We start from the raw sequence: 23,194 nt of genomic DNA, 5'->3' as shown, positions 1-23,194 counted from the left end.
CAGCACACACTGAGTCTCTAGTGTACTCATATAATTCGGTCATTAGCATACGAGGAGTATTTTCAGTGGCTCTGTATTTTGAGTGCACTGTATACAGTACACATCCCCTTCACCGAGTGTTTTATAAATCAGCCGAGGAACTGCTCAGAGATAGAGAGAGATAGAGTAAAGTTAGCCTGGGAATTACTTTGAGAGTGTGAAGTTAGATCAGTGAAGCTGACCGGTCGGCACCATATTGGGCATGGTTTCCAAAGCGCTCTGCTGTCCACAGTACGGAGTCATTGTATACTGTAATATGCACTTACAAGCTGTTCCCGTGACATTTTCATATAGGCTTCCATTGCAGGGCAGAAAGATTGATATCTGGGATAGCTTGGCAGTATTATTACTGATTATACAAAATGCATTCACGGTAAAGTTGTCTTAATTGGTATTATGGCATTAAACGTTTCCACCTGACTGGCTTTGTGGCAACATTATGGTATTAAACCTTTAGACCTGACAAGCTTTGTGGTGAAATTATGGCGTGAAACCTTTCGACCTGCCCTGGCTTTGTGGTGAAATTATGGTATTAAACTTTTAGGCCTGACTGGCTTTATGGTAAGGCTGTGGCATTAGGCTCTGAGCTGGTCGGCTTTGTAGAGCAGGTGTGGCATTAGACAGGGCTCAGCGCTGTCAGGATGTTAGCGAGGACGAGGAAAAAATGACTGGCACTTGGACACGCACTGCAGTCAGAGCACGTGGAGTGGAACTGTATGCCACTGTATTTTTAGGGACATTCCCCAATGCCTTCAGTGCTGCGGGTTTGAGTGTGTGTGTGTGTGTGTGTGTGTGTGTGTGTGTGTGTGTGCGTGTGCGCACACGTGCCTGTGTGTGTATTATGAGTGCTTATGTACGAGCATACATGCGAGCGTGCGTTTGTGTGTGTGTGTGTGTCTGTGTGTGTGTGTGTGTGTCTGTGTGTGTGTGTGGCTGAGTGGGTGCGTGTTTGTGTGTTTGCGCGTGCGCGCGTGTGTCTCTACGTGTGCGCACACACGTGCCTGCTTGTGTGTGTGTGTGTGTGCGCGTGCGTGCATGTGTCTCTTTGTGTGTGCAGGTGCCTGCGTGTGTGTGTGTGTGTGTATGTGTGTGTGTACTACTGTAAGACACACAGAAGACTAAACGTCATGCCTGTGAATGGGGAAATAAGGAGGATATTAAAAGAGGCTATGCTCTTGCTCTGTGGTTTCATGTCACCTCCTCCCACCTCCCCACACACATCCCATCATGCTCTCCTGTCTCTGGGAAATGTGCCTTCGCTGAAATATATGTGTGCGTATTTCTGTGTCTCCTCTCAGAGATGGACATTGCATACTAAACGTGCGTCTATGTCTCTATGTGTATGTCTTCATGGTGATATTCAGCTGACTAACGTCTCAAACCTGAGTTAGCTCCCTGGCTTTGTTTCACATGTCAGCCCTGTTGCTATGCGCATATGTCTGACTAACTTACATAACCAAGGAGATCACCTTGCCAGTACCCACTGACCTCACAGAAGAATAACCTTTACCTGCTCTCTTAATTACCAGCAGCTAATTGACTGCCCACATATGAATCATGGGTAATTGTGTTCTAGGAGCCGTTGGGTAGTGCTAGTGGTGTTTGTGTAATTTAGTTGTGTTCTACACCAGTGTGTCTCACTCCCCGAGTCGTCCCATGTACAGTCGCCTATAGGAACTGCATAACAGTATAGCAGTGTGTGTTGATTAGTGGAGTTATGGCTTTAGGGTTTTGGATTATGGGATGCCAGAAAAAAAAATCATTTTTACAACACATATCTATCTCTCTGTGCTTCCTGTCAATCAACAATGTTATCACTCTTGCCCCTCCCCCCTGAGTGCTTAATCCTCAGGCCCGCAGGTACATATTACATCAGAAACTGTTGCTATCAGCAGCCCTTTCTCGTTGCTCTGGGCGACGGTTGTCATGGAGACGAGATATCACTGTTATGCAGCAGACAGCTGGCCGGTGATTGGTGACTGGCGAGCGTGTTACTTCCTGGGGAAGGAGCGAAGCGGCAGGGGAGAGGTTGTGAGCTGTGTCGGGGTGACATCTCTGATCGAGCCATGGGCAGAGTGCGTTAGATGTGTAACGGGTGGCGATTATGACAGGGCCCTTGGTTAGACTGCGCTGTAAAGCCTCTCCTCTGGATCTCAGGGAAGCTGCAGTGGAGAGGGCTCTTTTTCTGGGGCACGGTCGTCCTCTGTTGAAGGGTGGTGCATGGCGCTGCACCGTAGTCTTCTTTTCGACTGTTGCTCTGTGTCATATCCCGGCGACGTTTCCCTGGTGACACTGCCTGGCGATGTGAACCCTGGGACAGGTGCCCAGCAACACTGCCTCGGAGACAGGTGCCCGGCAACACTGCCAGGAGACCGGTGCCCGGCAACACTGCCCGGCAACGAGCCCCTGGGCATGCCTGTGAGCCTGGACGCTGGCTCCCTGCAGCACCTCTCCCCCGCCCCGTGCACACAGCCTGAGAGTGTGTTACTGATACACAGCACTGCGGCGGCCTGGCCCTCATTAAGACTGCATGAGTCAGATTTACTGCCCCTTACTGCCTGCAGAAGGCTGCCAGCGCAGAGACACCCAGAGAGAGGGGCCGTAACCAGGGGGAGGCTTCGTTTTGGGTGTGAACACTACGTGTCACACACTCACACACACACACATACATACGCTCACATACACATGCGCACACACTCAGACACTCACACAGACACATACACTCACATACACATGCACATACGCTCACATACACATGCGCACACACACAGACACACACACACATACGCTCATATATCACAAACACATGTACGCTCACATACACACACACACACACTCAGATACATACATACACTCACATAACCCACGCTCACATACACACACATATACGCTCACATACACATACATACACTGAGATACACACACGCTCACATACACACACACACACACACACACGTACACACAAACACATGCTCACACATAAAACCTTTGTTCTGGAATAACCATGGTCACTGTGCGTCATTTGTAAACATTATTATTTCCTGGAGAGAATGTTTGCCAGAGTGATCACCCTAAGGACAGCTCTGTTGTGTTTTTTGTGATTCCCCGGTTTCTGTCCCCCTCCTCCTGTTTGGGGTGTGGGGAGATGCCCAAGTGCTTATTTTGGGCCTGTGATGTCACTCCCCAGCCGAGTTCATGCGTGCCCTGTAGGGGGCGCTGCGTGTGTTTGAGGAGGAGCGCTGGCTTTCTGCTGCTTCGGGGCGCTGCTTCGGGGTGCTGCTCGCTCCTGTGTTCACGCCTCTCTTCTTTCAGGAAGCTTCATCCCTCAGCTCCGCCCCCTAACCTTCAACCCCCTCACCGGACAGAAATCCTTATTTCTCTTTGCTCTTCTTACAAACTTACTTAACTGTTCCTCCCTTTTCTCGCTCTTTCCTCCATCTCTCTTTGCTGTCGCCTGTGACCTGTTTTCCTCTTTCCTCATTCTGTCCATCTCATCATTCCCACCCCACATACATCTTTTTGCTTTTTCTCTCTCTCTCTCTCCCTCGCTCTTTCTCTCTCTCTCTTTCTTTCTCTCTCTAGGAACCTCAGACCACTGTTATCCATAACCCAGTGGATGGGACCAAGGTACACCCTGCTCCCTCCCTCCCTCCCTCCCTCCCCCTCTCTCTCTCTCTCTGTCTGCTTCACCTCCCTACCCCACTGTCCTGCATCTCAGTGGAGCTGCTAGTTCTGCCTGAGCGCTCACAAGGGTGTGTGTGTGTGTGTGTAATGCTTGTCTGTATGTGTGTGTGTGTGTAATACGTGTCTGTGAGTGTGTGTGTGTAATACGTGTCTGTGAGTGTGTGTGTGTAATATGTGTCTGTGCGTGTGTGTGTGTGTAATACATGTCTGTATGTGTGTGTGTGTGTGTGTAATACGTGTCTGTGTGTGTGTGTGTGTAATATGTATCTGTGTGTGTGTGTGTGTGTAATATGTGTCTGTGAGTGTGCGTGTAATACGTGTCTGTGAGTGTGTGTGTGTATGTAATATGTGTCTGTGCGTGTGTGTGTGTGTAATACGTATCTGCGAGAGTGTGTGTGTAATACGTGTCTGCGAGTGTGTGTGTGTGTGTAATATATGTCTGTGAGAGTGTGTGTGTAATATGTGTCTGTGTGTGTGTGTGTGTAATACGTGTCTGTGAGTGTGTGTGTGTAATATGTGTGTGTGTGTGTGTGTAATACGTGTCTGTGAGTGTGTGTGTGTGTGTAATACGTGTCTGCGAGTGTGTGTATGTGTGTGTCCGTGGGCGTATGCTCCTCTACGCCGGGCTCCAGCCTCCGCGGATCCAAGTGTGTGTCTGAGGAAGACAGAGACCGCGTCCGTCTGTCCGTCCGTCTGTCTGTCCGTCTGTCTCTTCTTCCTCTGTGTTTTCCAGTGGAGGAGTCCCGAACAGCTTCCTGGTAATCCTCCACCGGAGGCTGGGACGTCTGTTCGCCCTGTCTCGCACAGTGGCCACGCAAGCGCTCCAGTTGGCTAAATGCACGAGAATGAACATAATTCAATTAGCAGTTTATTTACGTTGAGGAAGCTTTCGAATTGTCCCATCGAGTCACAAGACCCCCAGCTCAGCACAGAGGACTCGACTGACCCTTTTCCGGGGGTTCAGAGCATCTGTTATTAGTCCTGACTCTACTCAAAGTCGATCGTGTTTTGATGACCTGTTTTGTTTATATTGAAAATAATTACCCTTAATCTGGCTCATTATGACTCTAAATCCGCCGCTCCATGTTGAATTAATAATGTGGCGGTGATGGCGTTTCGGCAATGTCTCGTTAAATGTCTTTGCATCTGGTTGTGGTGTTTATTACACACACACACACACACATTCCCTGTGCGTTTATCAATTTAAGATCGTTTGGGAAGACAAGTGGATTTAGAGCAGCCTCGGTGCACAGAAGCGGAGACTTTTTAGGCCTTTTTGTGGACCTCATCCGCTAACGGATCGCTGCTGTGAAACAGTGTTCCCGTGTGGTCATCAGAAAGACAGCGGCAAATTAGCTCCGAGCAACACTGCAAAAACCCTGAATGCGGTCGCTCGTTGGAGTGTTTTGTGTGTGTGTTTATGTGTGTGTGTGTGTGTGTGTGTGTGTGTGTGTGTGTGTGCTCGGCAGTGTGTCTCAGCGTGTATCGTGCTGAGAGTGTTCTGACGGGCTTGCTGTGAAAAATAAAAACCGGGGAAACAAACGTTACAAACCATTACTCGGATGTTGTGGGGGGTCCCCTCTCCCTCTGTCTGCCCCTCCTCCATTCTTTCATATTCCTCTCTCCTCTCTCCTCTCTGCTCTGACATGTCCACCCCATCACTCCCTCTGTCACCCCCCCCTCCCCTCCCTGAACCCTGCCCTGAATCTGCCTGCGGTCAGGTGTGGTGTCTTGCGTATAGTCCCATCCCCAGGGTATTTGTGTATTTGGCGTCCCCCCCCCCCCCCCCACCCCTGTCTGTCTGTCCTCTCCCCTGCTGACTCACGTCCAGGGGAGCGAATCTTTAGCCTTGCATGTCAGGCCCACAATACACAAAAGGCTGGACATCTTGAATCAAGCCTTGGCATCAGGACCAGCACCAGCCCACTCTTTAAGACCAGGAAAAGAGTGGCAGTGTGCCCTGTATAACGGTTCCACGGGCAGAGCAGAGTTTTGTTTGGTGAAGGGTCTCTCCTTGGCATCAAAAGGCACAGAAAGCAGACCGTAGCGGACATTTTGGGGTAGGACAGCCGGCCCTGCTACACACTGACATCACGGTCTCCAGTGTGCAGCCTCGTCCTTGCCTCAGTGACGGGTCACAGGGATAGCGTTTGCGTTCTCCCTATCCCCCTGTCCTTTTCAATGTTACACGTCTGCATGACCATGAAACTATTTATTTTCCAATGATGGGAAAAAAATATATGACTTTGGATGTTGACTAAGCAAGTGCATCAACTTCGGCTGAAATAAGGTCATTTTTCTCAGAAAAATGTATCCTGCACACTATATATCATTATAGGAGGTCAGAAAGAAATTGAATTTTGGTTTAGGAGAAAACAGAAAGTGAGGTGGGGGGAAGAGGGGGCAGGAACACTCTTAGCTGTGTATCGCCACACAGTGGACGGTGCTGGAACTGCAGGCCGGAACTGCAGAGTTCTGTTAGTGCATATCCACCAGCCAGGTTTCCTTGCATCTCAGTGCTGATTGGTCAGTTGCGGTGGAAACCCAAATATCACCCCAGCCTGAGTTTTTAACTATTCCAAAGCCTAGCTGTGACATGTGTTTGACCCGTATTAAACTGGTAGGAGAGGAGAATACACAAACGTGTGTGAACTCTGTGAACCTTTGGCTGTCTGTGATGGGTAATGGTGGTTTGTTTTTACAAGGCTTATTATGTCCCACTCTTGAGTGTTTGTTTGTTTAGATGTGTGTAGGGGCGTTTGTGGGTGAACGGGCAGTTATGCGTGCGTCTGTGTCAGGGTGTTTGTGTTCGTCGTCCTGAGCTGCCCGTGACTGATTGGTCTTTGTCCGCAGGAGTCCTCAGACAGCAGCAACACCACCATTGAGGACGAGGATGTGAGAGGTGAGTGCCACTGTCCTTAACTAAACACACACACACACACACACACACTCACTCACTCACTCACACACACACACACACACACACTCACTCACTCACTCACTCACACACTCACTCAGTCACTCACTCACTCACTCACTCACTCACTCACTCTCAGACACACACACACACTCTCACACTCATACACACTCACTCACACACACATACACTCTCACACACACACACACACACACACAGTCAAACACATGAGCGTGCCATCATATGCTCGGACCCCACTAATCCCCCCATAAACTTTAAAGAGCAGTTTTTGGGAGCAGCATATATTAATAATCCTTTAAGGTGTAAACATGTGATTAGAAAGTTAACTGAACGTTCTAACGCTGATGTGAGAATCACTACCTGTAATTGAAAGCGATGGACACCCGACTTTGAATCTTGAAAAAGCGTTCCAGAAGCCTCCTGGAAGGGTTAAGAGTCCCTGAGCCAGGCTGCTGATACAGTCTGTACATTTCCTGGGTTATGAGAGCAGAGAGGAAGCGCAGGACTCACTCCCAATGGAGGTACACTCTGGATTGCAGGAAAGGCACCTTGGGTGTATTTTTAGCAGTGATAGGAGACCAAGATCGCGAGAGTGAGTTTAAAGGCGTATTAATAACATTGTGAAAGATCACAGCGCAAGTGAATCAAAAGACAAAAGAGCAGGTGAGAGGAATGTGCCGTGTGTCTGTGTGTGTGTGTGTGTGTGTGTGTGTGTGTGCATGTATGAGTGTGCCAGTTTATTGGACTGAGCGAATAAACTTTTCCTGAATGTATCCACTGACAATGAAAGACAGATTTCACAGTGCACTGGTGTTCCCTGATCTATTGTGCGATGCAGATGGGTATTTGTTACGGCTTTTTGCTGCCTTATTCTGTAATGCTTTGTAAGTTTATAAGTTTTAGTACTTAGTACTTAAGTGCTTAATTGTCCTGTTTAGTGATGGTGTACCTGGGACTGAATACGCTCTTAGGATGTTGCACTTCAGATGCTCGGGAGAAATGGACAGAAAATTGCAGATATTATTTTGTTGTGCCATTGTACTGTGAATATCTCGACTGCAGTATCTGCTATGACCATTACAGCGAAAAGCAGCAGTGCCATATTTCAGCGGAACAATTACATAAAGTGTGTTAAGTGCATTTTTCTCAGCCAGCAAACAAGCAATTAACTGTCTGCATCACCGTGTAGGAGTAGCAGAATGGCTGTCGGTTTGCACATCTGCGATGTGATGTATGACAAACCCCCAGATGCTGCGACCAGAGGTGTCCTCCTGCCCCTGGAGGCACATTTAATCAGTATTTTTTATGTGTGTTTTTTCACCATCCGTAAAACGGACACAGGATACGGCATGACGCTAAATCATAACACGCTACTGGATATGTACGGCATGGCGGAGGCTTAGAGGTGATATTTATATGGAGGAGTATTTGAGTATTTGGGTATTTGCAGTGCACGGGGGCTTGATGCAGGAGGGGAGGCTGACCTGAGTCCAGGGCTGAGAGAGCCAGACTCTCACTGCGACACCGCCAACATGGCCACTCCTGCCTGGAGTCCTCTGACCCCCCCATCCTGACCCCTTCTGACCCCGCCCACCAACCCCGATGTCTTATAAACCCCGCCCACCCACCCCGATGTCTTATAAACCCCGCCCACCCACCCTGATGTCTTATAAACCCTCCCAGCCACCTGACCTCTTCTAACCCCGCCCTCCCACCCACCTGACCTCTTCTAACCCCGCCCACCCACCCCGATGTCTTATAAACCCCGCCCACCCACCCCGATGTCTTATAAACCCCGCCCACCCACCCCGATGTCTTATAAACCCCGCCCACCCACCCCGATGTCTTATAAGCCCCGCCCAGCCACCCTGACGTCCCCCCGGTGTCCCGTTCTGTGTCCTTATTTCCACGCTGTTCCTCCGTCTCACCTCTCTCCGTTCTCTCTCTCTCTCCCTTCGGGGGGGCGTCTGCGCACGCAGGGAAAAGTCTAGACAGCAGCACAGTTAAGACCCAATCCAGCACGAGCTCCCAGCCCGAGACCGCCCAGTCGGGCCAGGGCCCGGCCGTCTACTGTAAGTGAGCATGTGCGCACATGCCCAGTGCGGACCCCAGCGCACGCTCCGGCTCCCCCCCCGGCACGCCCCCCCCCCAGGCGTGAGCATGCTCCCCCCCCCGCTTCAGCGTGCGCTGGAAAACACAACGCTGCCCGTTCTGTGTGGACACTCACCTGCACTCGTTAACCTGAGACTGCGGCGTCTAACTGCTTAATATTATTGCTTAGCAACATTAAAACACTAGCTATTAGAACATTAAACAATACATTAAATGCTAAACAACTGGGAAAATGTTTTTTCTTTGTGGTTCCCTTCAGAGAAAATTGAGCAACTCTTTGACAAAAAGAAAAAATGTTTTTTGTTAAATTGTTAATTGTTTGAAAAATCACGTCTTGGCAAAGCTGCCTGCTCTTTGGTTGGAGAATGCGATGTCACTGGCGCCAGATTGCGGGGGGTTGTCATCTCTTGGCCTTTCTCGGAGAGCGGGGAACAGATCATCGCATCCGTCACCGGAAATAGTTTGAAGTGTGCTGCTCTGGAATAGTTCAGAGGACTGCTCTCCTCTCCACATAGTTAAATACACCACCCACCCACTGCGCCGTTCTCAACTGGCACGGGCCCAAAGCTTCTTCATGCCACCGGGTGTGCGAGCTGGCCCCCTTCTGCCACCCGGTGGCCGCCGGCGGGATTGCAGCACGGCGTTCTGCTGCCGCAGTGGCACTCTGCATTAGCGCATTTGTCACATCGGTCAGCGATCGGTCTCGTTTTTTAAAGAACACGTTCTGTCCCGTCATTAATCCTCTGAACCTACCCTGCGCAGACGCAGCGCGACGGTAATCACGCGGGCAGCTCCCAGCGGCTCCGCGTTAACACACCGGACCGCACAGAGAGTTTTGAGTTATCGAGCGAAACGTCCCCTCGACGGGAAAAGCAGGACCCCGCTCCGTTTGGTTTTGTTTCCGACAGCACGGCTACCTCGCTGACTAACGACTGCATGGGCTTCGGAGCTGCTCTCCCCTGCGTCGCTCCCGATCTCCGCGGCTCCCGCCTTGTCGTGTGATTATTCCGTGTCTCCATCCACAGTACATGCGTGTGTGTGTCCTGATCTGCCCTGTCCCCCCCCCCCATCCACCCCCCAGCCTCCAAGCTGACAGACCTGCTGGGCTGTGTACGCAGGAGTTCAGGACCGGCCTCTGACAGCGAGGGGGGGGCCAGCACGCCCCCTGCGGCCGTGTCTGCCCCCTCCCCTCCCCAAACCCCTGTCGTTCCCCTTCAGAGTAAGTACCTCTCAGACCCCCCCCCCCCCCCCCACGCCCCCCGCGCGCATGCAGAGCGCAGACTCAGGATGTGATTACAGCCCTCATATCCTCAGCCCTCAGCCCACGCACCCCTGAGATCGCTTAATGCTCCCTCTGACATTTCACACGGCTACACATTATTTACCGTTATGTATTTACTCTGGGTTCTCTTATCCTGACCAACACAAAAACACAGCACATGCAGCAAGGTTAGAGGACCACCTCTAATAGTACAGAAAATGTGCGATATCACAAACGTGTGAAAAAAAAAAACAATGGCCTAGTGGCTCAGGTATATGATTGGAACCCGGAAGTTTGCCGGTTGAAGCCCCAGTGTAGCCATGGTAACATCCACACAGCTGGTGGGCCCTCGAGCAAAGGCCCTTAAACCCCGCATTGCTCCAGGGGTGATTGTCCCCTGTTTAGTCAAATCAATTGTAAGTCGCTTTGGATAAAAGCATCAGCTAAATAACAAATTGTATATTATTTATTATTGCATGAATTGTGATGCATACCAGTAGATAATTTTTCCTTCTTACATGCAGTATGTAGGTTAGGCAGTATACCGTGCTAAAGGTGACACTCACCATGCCGAACTGAACATAACCTGCAGCTTGAACAGCGCCCTGACCCCTCTGTTACTCTGTGGCCGTGAACTGGAATTAATCCCAGCCGTCCCATTCAGTGGTTCATCTATGCTCTGTCCGCTTCATCACGAGTCATCGTGCTCCTCCATTTTGTAGTGTTACTTCATTCCTTTTTTATTTTATCACTTGTTTTCTGTCTTCATCTCTGCTGTGTCTCCTTCCGCCCCCTCCCCTGTCCGTCTGTCCTCCAGTGTCTCGCCTGACGGACATTGTGAGCAACGTTCGCCGGGGCCCCGCCCCCCAGCCCGACTCTGAGGCCACGCCCACCCGGCCTGCGGCCCCCCCGCCCCAGTCCTCCCCCCCTCCTCCGCAGGCCCCCCTCAGCCCCTCCCTGACCCCGCAGAGTGAGTACCGGCCACAGAGAGCCCAGCGAGGGAGGGCTTGCAAAGCTCAGGCTCCGCCTACACTGCCTCCTCTCAGCTCAGGCTCCGCCCACACTGCATGCTTCGAGCTATAACTCCGCCCACACTGCCTCCTCTCAGCTCAGGCTCCACCCACACTGCATGCTTCGAGCTATAACTCCGCCCACACTGCCTCCTCTCAGCTCAGGCTTCGCCCACACTGCATGCTTCGAGCTATAACTCCGCCCACACTGCCTCCTCTCAGCTCAGGCTCCGCCCACACTGCATGCTTCAAGCTATAACTCCGCCCACACTGCCTCCCCTCAGCTCAGGCTCCGCCCACACTGCCTCCTCTCAGCTCAGACTCCGCCCACAACGCATCCTCCCAGCTCAGACTCCGCCCACAACGCATCCTCCCAGCTCAGACTCCGCCCACGACGCATCCTCCCAGCAGTCTCTCTGTGGTCCCACCTCCTGATTCGGTTCCTCGAGACGAACTACTGACATCACCTCAGCGTGACCTCTGCGATAGGCTGTCCACTCAGCAGTCTAATGGATCATTGGCCCCGGTCGTAACAGCTGACAAGGCTTTCGCTCCGATGTCAGGGAAGAGGGAACCCACGCATGCGGGTGGGAGTGCCGGCTCCGGGGGAGAGCCGGGTCAGTGTAGGCCAGCAAGGCCATTAACCCGGTAAGTGGAGCGGTCCAGTGAGCTGGACGAATCCCGCAGACCGTAGCTCTCCTGACGGCAGGCGAAAGCCGGTTCTGTCGGCTGTCGATGAAGACAAGTGCGGCCTGAGATTTTGGCCGACATAGAGAATTCCAGGGTGAAGTGTGTGCGTCCTCCCAGTGCAGTGTGTGTCTCTCCGCTGTGCTGAGTGTGTGACCCCATAGTGCACTGCTCTTTTTGTATCGAGTGTGTCACAGTTTCAACAAGTGCTCCCCTATTGGAACGAGTCATTTGGCAGCATGTTGGCGGAAATGTGTGGGAGGGAACCACAGACAGGGACAGAGAGAGAGGGGATGTGAGTGCTACAGAGGGGTGGAAATTAAAGAGGGGGAGGAAAAAGGAGGAGTCATTTGTTTGATTGACGACATACAGGTCAGAGCAGATCCCTGCTTCTGACACTGGCTGCTCTTTGACTGTTAGCCCATTTAGACCCTGGATCAGAGAGGAAGTGATCTCACAGTCAGCAGTATTCCGCAGGCCTGCACTCTGAGACCAGAGTTCGCGTTCAAGACCGCAAACGTTAGCTAGCGTCAACTAACGTTCGCGTACATATTCAAACTTTGCCACGAATGTTAGTGAATGTTAGTTAAATATTTGAAAAGGTAGTGCGCAGCAAAGAGAAATGGCTACTGACAGGGAAGATGCAGAGAGAACAAAAGTTGACGATTATTTGGCTGTTAAATAAAAAATAATAATAATACATTTAATCACTGTAATATTTGTTCGTACCTTAATAATCACAGATAAGCAACAAATCAGCGACAACTAAGCTGGCATGGTTAAATCTTAAGTCGCATCCATTTGTATTCAAAACGCATTGGTGGCGAAATAAATGGAATGTTCATTTACAGCAACTATTTGCTGCAAACGTGGTTCGCCGTGAACATTCGCTGTCTTGGGACACGCCTCTGGCAGGGGGCAGTTGTCACTCGCTCAGAACACTGCGTCACACAAACGCGTCAGCGATAACTTCGCACCGTGAAACGGGGACACATGTTAGAGGAGGTTGTTCATTCCGATAGTTCTGGTAAGTCTTGAGTTTTTATGACTCACGGAGCTTGATACATGCCGTTGAGACGCATATTTAACTTCGGTGCGATTTCTTTCAAATTTGCGTTTTGTGTCTGAATCACGGGTGTCTGACTGGCATTAGCATATGGGCATTTTTGATTAGTCACAGTGATTGAGTAATGCTATTAATGGTTTGGAACAAAAGCGGAAAGCCTTTCAACATGTCTGTGCTGTAAGAACCTGGAACATGTTTCAACTAATTTAATTGGTGTTTTGCCATTATTTGAAAAATAATGTGTTGTAGAAAGTTTTTATCACCATATCGATGACGATGTGTATAATATGATGGAATGGATTCAAATGGTAGGGTCCACCAGGGTGCAGCACGGCAGCCATTTTGAGGGAGGGAGAGATTGTTGAGCAGAAGATGATTAAGTCGCCAATTTAAGTCGGGAATTTCACCAGGCTTCCTTCCATTCCCTCCTATCATCCTTCTCTTCCTCTGTCTCTCTTGCTAAATCTTCCTTCTTTCACTCTGGGATTAACGCGGCTGCCTCGAACCCTCGCCAGCGGTTTTCAACCTTCTCCTCTTTTCTCACCCTCATCGCCCACCTCTGTCATCCCTCACAGCTGACTTTGTCTCCTTCTTTGAAAAGAAGCTAGATGACATCATCCACAGCTCCTTCTCCCAACCCTCTCCCCCTGCGGATCCTCCCTTTCCCACTCCCTATCCTCATTTTCTCTCCTCCGATGCTGACAAATTGAAACTCCTCACATCCCACCGCCCAACCACCTGTCCTCTTGACCCCATCCCCTCTCCCCTTCTGCATCCCATTTCTAATGTCATTCTCCCTTTCCTGCCTGATCAACACTTCCCTGTCTTCTGGCACAATTCCCTCTACCCTATCAGAGGGTCAGAGTCACTCCTCTTCTCAAAAAATCTACTCTTGACCCCTCTGCTCCTCAAAACTGCCGACTTGTCTCTCTTCTTCCTTTCCTAAAACTCTGGAACGTGCTGTCTGTTCTCAACGGTCTACCTATCTCCACAATCTTCAGGTTCCCAACAAATCCGGCTTCAATAGCGGCCACTCGACTGAGACCACCCTACTTGTGGTCACTGAGGCACCCCAACCTGTTGGCGGCCTTCGGTACCATCAACCATGAGATTCTGCTCTTGCTCTGACAGGGATGGGCGTCACAGGATCTGCACTCGCATGGTTGACTTCCTACCTCTCCGATCGTTCCTACCAGGTAACTGGGAGGGGCTTGGTCTCTGATCCACGCCCCCTATAGACTGCTGTCCCTCTGGGCTCTGTTCTTGGTCCCCTCCTCTTTTCTCTGTACATCATGTCTCTTGGTTCTGTTATCTCTTCCCACGGCTTTTCTTACCACTCTTATGCTGATGACGCCCAACTCTTTCTTTTCTTCTTTCCGGATACTCAGTTCACCATGCAGATCTCTGCCTTCTCTGCGTGGATTACCTTTAACCTTAACCTTGGCAAGACTGGGCTTCTCTACATCCCTGCTAAGTCCTCTCCAACAATCAAGCCCTCACTGACTGTCGAGGACTTTGTTCTATCCTCCTCCCACACAGCCAAGAGTCCTGGGGTGACTCTTCATGTCCATCTCAGCCTTGCGCCACACATATCCTCCACTTCCAGAACCTGCAGGTTCTTCCTCCAAAACATATGCAATATTCGCCATTTCATGACGGAGAAAGCCACCCAGCTCCTCGTCCATCTGCTCAGCATCGTGGAATGACCTGCCATCCACTGTCAGAACAGCAGAATCCCTCCCATATTTCGACACAGACTGAAATCACACCTTTTCAGACTAACTTAGCATCCCCCTATCTCCCCTTGTATCCCTCTTGTATATCCTTTTTTAGTTTTTTTAAATGCTCTTATGATGACTATTGTTTTTGGTTATAACTGCTCTAAATGCGTGTTTTGCTATTCATGGATTTGACGCTTTTCACTTGTTGAGGAACTTGTGCGCTCGTAAATCGCTTTGGATTAAAAGCATCTGCAAAATGAATAAAATGTGAATGTACTGTGTGTGCGTGTGTGTGTCTGTGTACGTGTGTGCGTGTGTGTATGTGTGTGTATGTGTGTGTGTGTGTGTGTGAATGTACTGTGTGTGTGTGTGTGCGTGTGTGTGTGTGTGTGTATGTGCGTGTGTGTGTGTGTGTGTGTGTGTGTGCGTGTGTGTGTCTGTGTATGTGTGCGTGTGTGTGTCTGTGTGTGTGTGTGCGTGTGTGTGTATGTGTGTGTGTGTGCGTGTGTGCGTGTGTGTGTATGTGTGTGCGTGTCTGTGTACGTGTGTGCGTGTGTGTACGTGTGTGTACGTGTGTGTATGTGTGTGTGTGAGAGACCTTACCCTATCGCTGCCGCATGCTGCCGTTTGGCTGCTCTCGGTGACTGTGTCCTCGGTTTCCTCCGCAGCACGCAAACAGGAGATCATCAAAATCACAGAGCAGCTGATCGAGGCCATCAACAATGGAGACTTTGATGCCTACGCGTGAGTCACTGATGGTGGACGGACGGGGGGGGTGGGGGGTGGTGGGGGCGCGGAGGCCTGCTTTGTGAATACCTCGCTCTCGGCAAGAGTTGACCGTAATTACACCAATTACATTTTTTTTCATCATTAGATTATTTCTTCCTGAGGAACCCTGTTTCCCACTTGCCCTTTTTATAGTCGTATATAATTTAGCAGCAATATGTAATGATGAGTTTCTCCGGCTTTGATGCCATTGTACGGTAATATTGTTTGCTCGATGCGAGGTGTGTGCTGTCTCTCTCCACAGGAAGATCTGTGACCCCGGGCTGACCTCGTTTGAGCCAGAGGCCTTGGGGAACCTGGTAGAGGGCATGGACTTCCACAAGTTCTACTTTGAGAACCGTAAGAGCGCGCCCGTTTCTCGGGTGGGCCAGGCTTGGGGGGGGGGGCGCTAGTTTACCGCTGAGCATGGCTCTGGATCGAACGATTATGCGATTATGCTATAACCGTTTTTTAGACACAGTTTTAACAGGGGCATCTGTTTTCTCTGATGTTCAGAGCAGATTTTGATCCGTTCGAGTGGTGATTGTGTAATTTTGGCTCACAACACATTCTCGGGGATCTGCAGGGAGTGTTTGGAAATCTTCACCAGCGTTCGGCGATAAATACCGTGTTCGGCGGCGGCCTGGTTGAAGTGTGCGTGGGAGAACGACGCGTTCGCATATTTAGCTGTGCGCACCCTCCCTTCCCCTTCCCCTTCCCTTTTCCCGCCCTCCCTCAGTGCTGTCCAAGAACAGCAAGCCGATCCACACCACCATCCTGAACCCCCACGTGCACCTGATCGGCGAGGACGCGGCCTGCATCGCCTACATCCGCCTGACGCAGTACGTGGACGGCCAGGGCCAGCCCCGCAGCAGCCAGTCGGAGGAGACCCGGGTCTGGCACCGCCGCGACGCCAAGTGGCAGAACGTCCACTTCCACTGCTCGGGCGCCCCCGCCGCGCCGCTCCAGTGAGGGTGCGTGTCGCCAGGGTGCGTCTGTGGAGGCTGATGTGTTGCCGGGGTGTGTGTTTGTGGGGGTTGATGTGTTGCCGGGGTGTGTGTTTGTGGGGGTTGATGTGTTGCCGGGGTGTGTGTTTGAGGGGGTTGATGTGTTGCCGGGGTGTGTGTTTGTGGGGGTTGATGTGTTGCCGGGGGTGTGTTTGTGGGGGTTGATGTGTTGCCGGGGTGTGTGTTTGAGGGGGTTGATGTGTTGCCGGGGTGTGTGTTTGTGGGGGTTGATGTGTTGCCGGGGGTGTGTTTGTGGGGGTTGACATGTTGCCAGGGAGAGTTTGTGGTGGTTGACTTGTTGCCAGGGTGCGTTTGTGATGGTTGACTTGTTGCCAGGGGTGTGTTTGTGGGGGTTGACATGTTGCCAGGGAGAGTTTGTGGTGGTTGACTTGTTGCCAGGGGTGTGTTTGTGGGGGTTGACATGTTGTACAGATTAATCTCTTCTTATCTATGTGGTTAATTCTAGCACTTGGAACTGTATTTCCCTCTAGGGTCTTTCAGCGCACCTGTTCCTGCTTACGCACTTTCTTGGAACGTTGCTCTTGATAAGAGCGTCTGCCAAATGCCTGTAATGTTACGTAACATGATGTAATGTCTGTGGCGCTTGGTGAAGTGGTGCTGGGTGCGTCTCTGTTCCAGGGGGACACTGCCGTGGACACTTTGGCCAGGAGTGCCCAGCTGAAGAGAGGGCTGGAGGGGAGAAGTCCAGGGTTGGATAGCTTTGAGCCAGCAGCACCCGGCCCTCCTGCACTGGGCACCCTTCCTCACCCGCATGCTCATGTCTACAACCACGCCACCTGCTGGGCTGCCCACTCTACTGCACCCAACAACCAGAATCAAAAAGCACACCAACCCAACCCAACCCAACCCGACCCCCTGTCCTGCCAGGTTTAACTACAGCACCCTCCCCTACACCCACACACACGGACCCCCTTCCCCCCACCCAACCCCACAGTAAGACTTACCGCAGCAGTGTTATCTATCAGTGGCTAGCATCTTTTTCAGCAGGGCAATAAGGTGTTAAGAGTCCACTGTTTTTTCACCCTGGCAACGCTGGCTTCCTCTACTGCTTCTATCAGGCAATCCACACTGGAGTCTCAGCTGGCTTTGTGTCAAAGTGCACATGCTCTCTGAAATAAGTATGTAAAATTTCAAACAAAAGTCTATTATGATTATTACTATTATTATTATTATTATTATTGTTACTATTGTTACCATTATTATGTTATTACACGATGGCAATTGTATATGTAATTTGTATAATTCATATTCTTGATGCCAGTGGTTTCTAGAGTTTCAGAAAGATCTTTTTTTCCTCTCTCTCTCTCTCTCTCTTTTTGAGACAGCATGACTTTTTCAATATTCACAGTGGCTGTTTTTTATTGTGCTTAAGTAAAAAGAAGCCTACTCTGGCGTTTTTGTAAAAGCTTCCGTCTGTTATCCATAATGCTAAGCAGCCTGGTGTTGAAGTGAGAGGTGTGATTTTTTTCGGAAAGGGTGTGTCAGGTGGGATATAGGGGCGAGAATGTGGGACGTATAGGGGACGTGGGGGGGGGGGTTTGCTGGTATCAGCAGCTGGCCTGAATTTCAGCACTGCGGTCTTTTTCTGGGCTGGGATTCAGATACGGTATCTTTGGTCTTCCAGTCTCCAGTCGCATCCTGCTTCGGGGGCCCGGTGCATTATGGGAGGAGTCGCGAACAGAAGTGAAAAGGGAGGTTTTTTCTTTCGTTAAAGTTACTTGTGATGTTTTTTCGATGTCGTGTCTTTTGAGGACGGGCTGTGTTTTTTCTCTCCACGGTCTGTAGGCGTGTGCCCGCAGTAGGAGCCTCCGTTTTAATAGCTGGCTAAGCCATACAGGCCCAGCGGGGAAAGCCGGAGTTTTTTGGCATCCGCGCGCAAGCCGCCACGTACTCCACCCGCCGCACACCCACCCACTCCCCGCGCTCGATCTGCACGGTGCTAGCACGTTAGCACGTTAGCACGTAACCGCCGCCTCTCGTCTGTGTCCACAGACCACACGGCCTAGCTCCTCAGGTGACGCTCCGCAGCCGAAAAAAAAAAAAAAAACCCCCCCAGCCTTATCCCGTTTGTGAGCCATACCGCTACGCGTGCCCTTCAGCGCGGCGCATCTCGCTGTTAGCGCAGTGCTACACCGTTAGCGCTGCACCGCCAGCCGCCCCCCGCGTGCCGCTCGTCCGGCTAAGAGCGGCAGGGAGTGGTTTGACCGCTCCGGTCTGAACGCGAGTGTGCGTACGGCCCTTTTCCTGGATGGGGGGGCGGGGGGGGGACATGGCAGGGGTGTAAATCCTTAGGCTCCTGGCTGCATGGGCGGATCAGTGGACCATGCGGGGCGAAATCAAGGACCTGGTGGAAGTCTTCGGCGTAGGAGTTTCGACATCAGGGCTGAATCGGTGTAGTTTCGCGGGTTTTCGGAGGGACGCGTGCGGGGGTCGAGAACGAGGTCCCGCCTGCGATGGGGGCGGAGTCTCGTGGTCTGCCATTGGCAGTTCAGGTGAGTGAAGGGTCAGGGAGGCGTGTCTGAAGGTTTCTCCATACGCGATTGGTCCTGAGGTGGTGCGGCTTTGGAGGAGGGGCTTTTAGAAGGATGGCTTTATTTAAAGAGATCGAGGCCTCTGCCTACAGTCAGGGAGGTTTCATTCATCATTTAAGTTTGTTTTTATTATTATTATTATTATTATTATTATTATTATTATTATTGTTTATACTGAATTTCAGGATATGGTTGTTTTTTTGTATATATTTTGTGGAAAACAAGTGAGATGGGTTCTCGCTGGTTTTCCTTCTTCAAATTGGGTGTTTAATTTTTGCTTAAACGAAATGTGTTGGCGTGTCTGAATGCTTTAAATTAAAATGATTTAATTTAATTAATTTAATGAAATTTATTAGCTTTTTAAGTTCGGAGAGTTGGCTGTTGGCAGTGTCTCTGCTGGGCTGGGGGGGGGGAGGGCGGACAGGAAGTGGAGGTTTGCTGGGTAGTGCAGTCCGGCAGCAGTGGGGAGGGAGGCCTCGAGCCCCCCCATGTGCACTGGGAAAGTGCTTTGAGGGTGGGGTCACCCTAAAGGTGTTTTTAAGGACAGAGGGGCTTGTAGCTGCCTGGTGGGATTGTAACTGCCGGGAAGGTGAACTCTCCGGAAGGGAAATATGCCTTGTCGTGTTTAATGTAATGACAGCGTTACGGGCCCATGGTCGTGTGTGTGTGTGTTAGCCTCTGAGTGTATGGAGGAGGGCAGGAGGGGGGGGCAGGACAGCTGGCTGCTGTGGAGATGGCCTTATAGCCATCACAGTGATCAGTCCTCAAGCTGTATTTCACTATTGATCGTAAATATTGTGTTATTTTCATCTGTGTTCCAATGTACAAAGTGACACTCAGTGTTAAAGGTCAAAGGCAGGAGGATGTGCTCTCTGTCAGAACAGAGTGTGTGAGAGAGGCCGAGAAAGGAAAGCAAGGAAGCCATGTTTTCCAACACGCAAAAAAAAAACCCCGAAAACTGGAGATGACCTGTGTTTTGAGTTTCTTTCCTGTTTTTTTTTTTTTGTTTTGTTTGGTTTTCCTTCTCTTTGCTGAAAAGTGGAGCGAGTGTTGAGTTTAGTCCGGCCCCTCCGTCATGCCGTGACCTGGATGTGATTCCTCAGGAAAAGATCAGCTTTGTAGAAAAAAAAAATTGTTGTTAGAAAGATTTACCAAGCACGCAAACGTCACACCTCTCTCTCCCCCCTTCTGCATCGGGGGGGAAAGCAGCATGCTGACAGTGTTCTTCTTGTTCTTCTCAGTGTGTTTTGCATTTGAAATAATCATTTTTAAAAATAAAAATAATAACTTTTAAAAGAAATACAGTATTGCAAAACTACAGTTAACTAGTAATATCATAGATGGCATTTCTTTGCATGACATTCAACGGGACAGTAGGTTTGATGTTTTTCTTTTCTGTTCTTTTTTTTTTTACTGAATGCTGGTAAACTAACCCTTTCTCTATCTATTTTCTCAGCTTTGTAAGTGAAAAAAGCTATTTTTGTCTCGGGATGATGACATTTATGATGATGATGATGATGATGATGATGATAGTGGTTTAATGGGGATTGTATAGCATGCCTTTTGTACAGGGGCTCATTGTTGTCAAAGCAGGGCGAATCACTTGCACATTTGCCAGTGTGCATGTAAAACACAGGCATTGCAGGTAAAACTGCTGAACTGGAGAAAGTCACAGCCAATGTGTAATGCATGTACCCAGACTGATCTGTGCCCTTGCCTACTCGTCGCTTCAAAAAACAATGGGCTACAATAATACAGTTGTTCTGCGCAGTAATGTTGCAATTCCTTAAGAACCCACTAGGGAGCACAATCATACATGGAAAAGCACAAACATTTTCTTTTGCAGTGGTTCCTAATGAAGTATGTGGTTCTTGTAGGTTTCAAAGCATCAATACTGTAATTAGTAGAAACTAGTTTAAATTTCATCTTACTTCATGCTCAGCATGTGTACAGTAACGTATCATCCTTGAAAGAAATAGTTGAAAAACATTCACTGTATAAGTGTCTATATATACGTTGACAGAAATGTGCATATGTATAAAGTAATCCAACCAATATACGATACATCTCCTGCTTTAGAAATTTGGTTATTTAAGCCTTAGTTCTGAGATTACCCGATGTAGTTAGCGTTTAGTATGCGACATTAAGAAGTAGTGTTTGATGGTCAGAAGAGGACGTTTCTCCTCAACCCTGACGATTGAAATCTCTGAAATTGGATTTCCTGTTTTTGGAGGGGAAATTAAAAATTTGCCCTAACTGCCCTTCCTGCCTTTCAGTTTTTTATTTGCGCGGGAGGCAGGTTTGTTTGGTACTGTTTGGGAAATCTAGGTTTTGCATTATAATTGTCTTAGAAATGTAGATTATTTAACATAATGTGATAGTACAATGCATACTAGCATGATAGAAAGATTGTTACCTTTCCTGAGTGCTATACCTCGAGGCGAGTTATTTCGTTATCGGTCGACAGAGGTTACGCAGACGTGTGCATTGTCTCATGGACAGTGACTAGAAACGGTGTGGAGGCCGTAAACCACTCGACATTTTCGTAAACCGTTCGACACCCATCACGTAAACCGCTCGACATCCCGTAAACCGATTGACACCCATCTCCGATGTGGCTCCCTACTGCTCTGACAACACTGAGCTAACGGCTCCTCGTGGCGTTCGTTTTGCTCTTCCTAATCCCTTTCTTCCCCCTTGTTAAAAAACGAAATCTTACACTATATGATTTACCTGAAGTTGAGCCTTCATTTACAATTTTTGGTTTTCTTTTTTTGTCAGTTGGAGTTTCTATTTAAGGTATTATTATCCGATATTTATCTGATTCTTCGGATTACTCTCCACCGTGCTCTCTGTGTTCTATAACTTAAGGAAATGTGTTAAGATGTTATCAATAAAATGAGAACTTAAATACAACAAGCCTCTCTTCTCACTTTCCTCTCAAACCGAATCTGGTGCATGGTGAGTTTTGTGAATTTAAATGTCAGTTCTCGACAGAAATCCCAGGACTGTCCTATAGGGAGCTACATGAGGGGGCGTCCCATTGGCTCACTGTAGAACACCTGTGTCTCTTTGTACATTGAGATAATCACAACACACTATTGCGCGGTGTCCTTTGTAGGTCCTGATGGCACCAGCCACACACTGATAAGAGCTCACTTGTAGAAAGCAATGCACGCAGAACTGGCTGATAGGTGATACTGATATGGCAGCAGTGGATAAGAGCATGTACCATTACCTGTCATTGTCACTATATCTTTCGCTATCTGGTAAACCTTGAACAGTTCAGAAGAGTAACCTATCTTCATCAATTATTCACACTTTATATATTCTGGTTGTTCAGGTTTTTACTGAGTTCTGATAGCACTAAGCTTGTACTAATATGTACTAAGTGGAAAAACGAGAAACATAGCATTATTCTTTTACATGTACATTACACAGTCACAAAGTACTGAATGTTATCGGTCTGACTATTCAGTGCTGAATGTTGCGAGGCTGATTTTGCTGTTGATTTACTGTAATTTAGTAGCAGTCATACGCTTCTCCGCAACAATGGGGATTTCCAGCATTTCCAGCTCTGCTTGTGCTAGAATGGCAGTGTCAACGCGGGGGCGCCCAGATTCACAGTTTAGTTGACTGCCTGGAGACCCCCGACAACGTCGTCTGAGACGGTAACATCGAGCACCACATCAACATAGCAACAGCATAACATTTGTGTGGACACTGGGTCTATGGAACTGCACGTTCTGTAAGGAGAAGAAGATCTTTGCTTAAGGCACCATTACTGCTACGCAAACGCACCTGGCGAGGATCACACCTGTCTCAGGGGTCTAGTATCAGCTGCACGGGGTCACACAGGTCACACGGTGGGACATGGTGGGATCCTGACCCTCCATGGATGATCGTCGGTCCTGGGGGGGGGAGGGGTGCTCAGAGGGGGGAAGGGTACCGGCCAAGCTGGTGGACATTTTACACACCACGCCCTGTGTGATTAAAATTGCTCATGGTGTTCTCGCCTGGAGAAGGACACAAGGACACGGTTTGGGTTCACAATCAGGAGAACAGAACTGGCAGTGGCTCACTCTGCTGAGCCCCCGAGCGACCTCAGGACCTCACACGCTGGGCAGAACCCTGAGGGCGGCTGAGTGAGCTGGTATAACCTGCCTCATCGTTGCTATGGGGGGGGGGGGGGAAGGTCCGCGAGTTCTCCCTGCCTGGTTGTGCTTTGGCGGGGGGTAGGGAAAAAAAGAAGGACAGAAACAGCTATTTGTGTGTGAATGGGGCATGTGTCTTGAGTTATGATATTCCCTCTGAATTGCACCAAGGGAGTACTGGTCATAAGAAACTATGCT

General features: G+C 49.6%; 1 protein-coding gene across 15 annotated transcripts in view; it reads left to right on the top strand.

The window, feature by feature from the left end:
• The window catches only part of camk2b1 (calcium/calmodulin-dependent protein kinase (CaM kinase) II beta 1), a 78,427-nt gene extending 56,666 nt beyond the window's left edge, over nucleotides 1-21,761 (top strand). For 6 of the 15 annotated variants that reach the window (XM_061259961.1, XM_061259965.1, XM_061259964.1 and 3 more), the window contains 9 exons: nucleotides 3,622-3,666; nucleotides 6,577-6,625; nucleotides 8,641-8,733; nucleotides 9,855-9,992; nucleotides 10,852-11,004; nucleotides 15,187-15,262; nucleotides 15,549-15,643; nucleotides 16,023-16,257; nucleotides 16,930-21,761. In XM_061259961.1, coding sequence (XP_061115945.1) covers nucleotides 3,622-3,666; nucleotides 6,577-6,625; nucleotides 8,641-8,733; nucleotides 9,855-9,992; nucleotides 10,852-11,004; nucleotides 15,187-15,262; nucleotides 15,549-15,643; nucleotides 16,023-16,255 — 882 coding nt within the window. In that variant the 3' untranslated portion in view covers nucleotides 16,256-16,257; nucleotides 16,930-21,761. The remainder of the gene's footprint in view (nucleotides 1-3,621; nucleotides 3,667-6,576; nucleotides 6,626-8,640; nucleotides 8,734-9,854; nucleotides 9,993-10,851; nucleotides 11,005-15,186; nucleotides 15,263-15,548; nucleotides 15,644-16,022; nucleotides 16,258-16,929) is intronic. The other 9 variants (XM_061259972.1, XM_061259966.1, XM_061259975.1 and 6 more) reach the window with 2 other exon arrangements.
• Nucleotides 21,762-23,194: the final 1,433 nt, after the last annotated feature.

Source organism: Conger conger, chromosome 11 (genome assembly GCF_963514075.1).
Source record: "Conger conger chromosome 11, fConCon1.1, whole genome shotgun sequence".
In the NCBI taxonomy this organism is placed as follows: Eukaryota; Metazoa; Chordata; class Actinopteri; order Anguilliformes; family Congridae; genus Conger; species Conger conger.
Note: the sequence above shows the minus strand (reverse complement) of the source record. Positions and strands in the feature narration are given on the sequence as shown.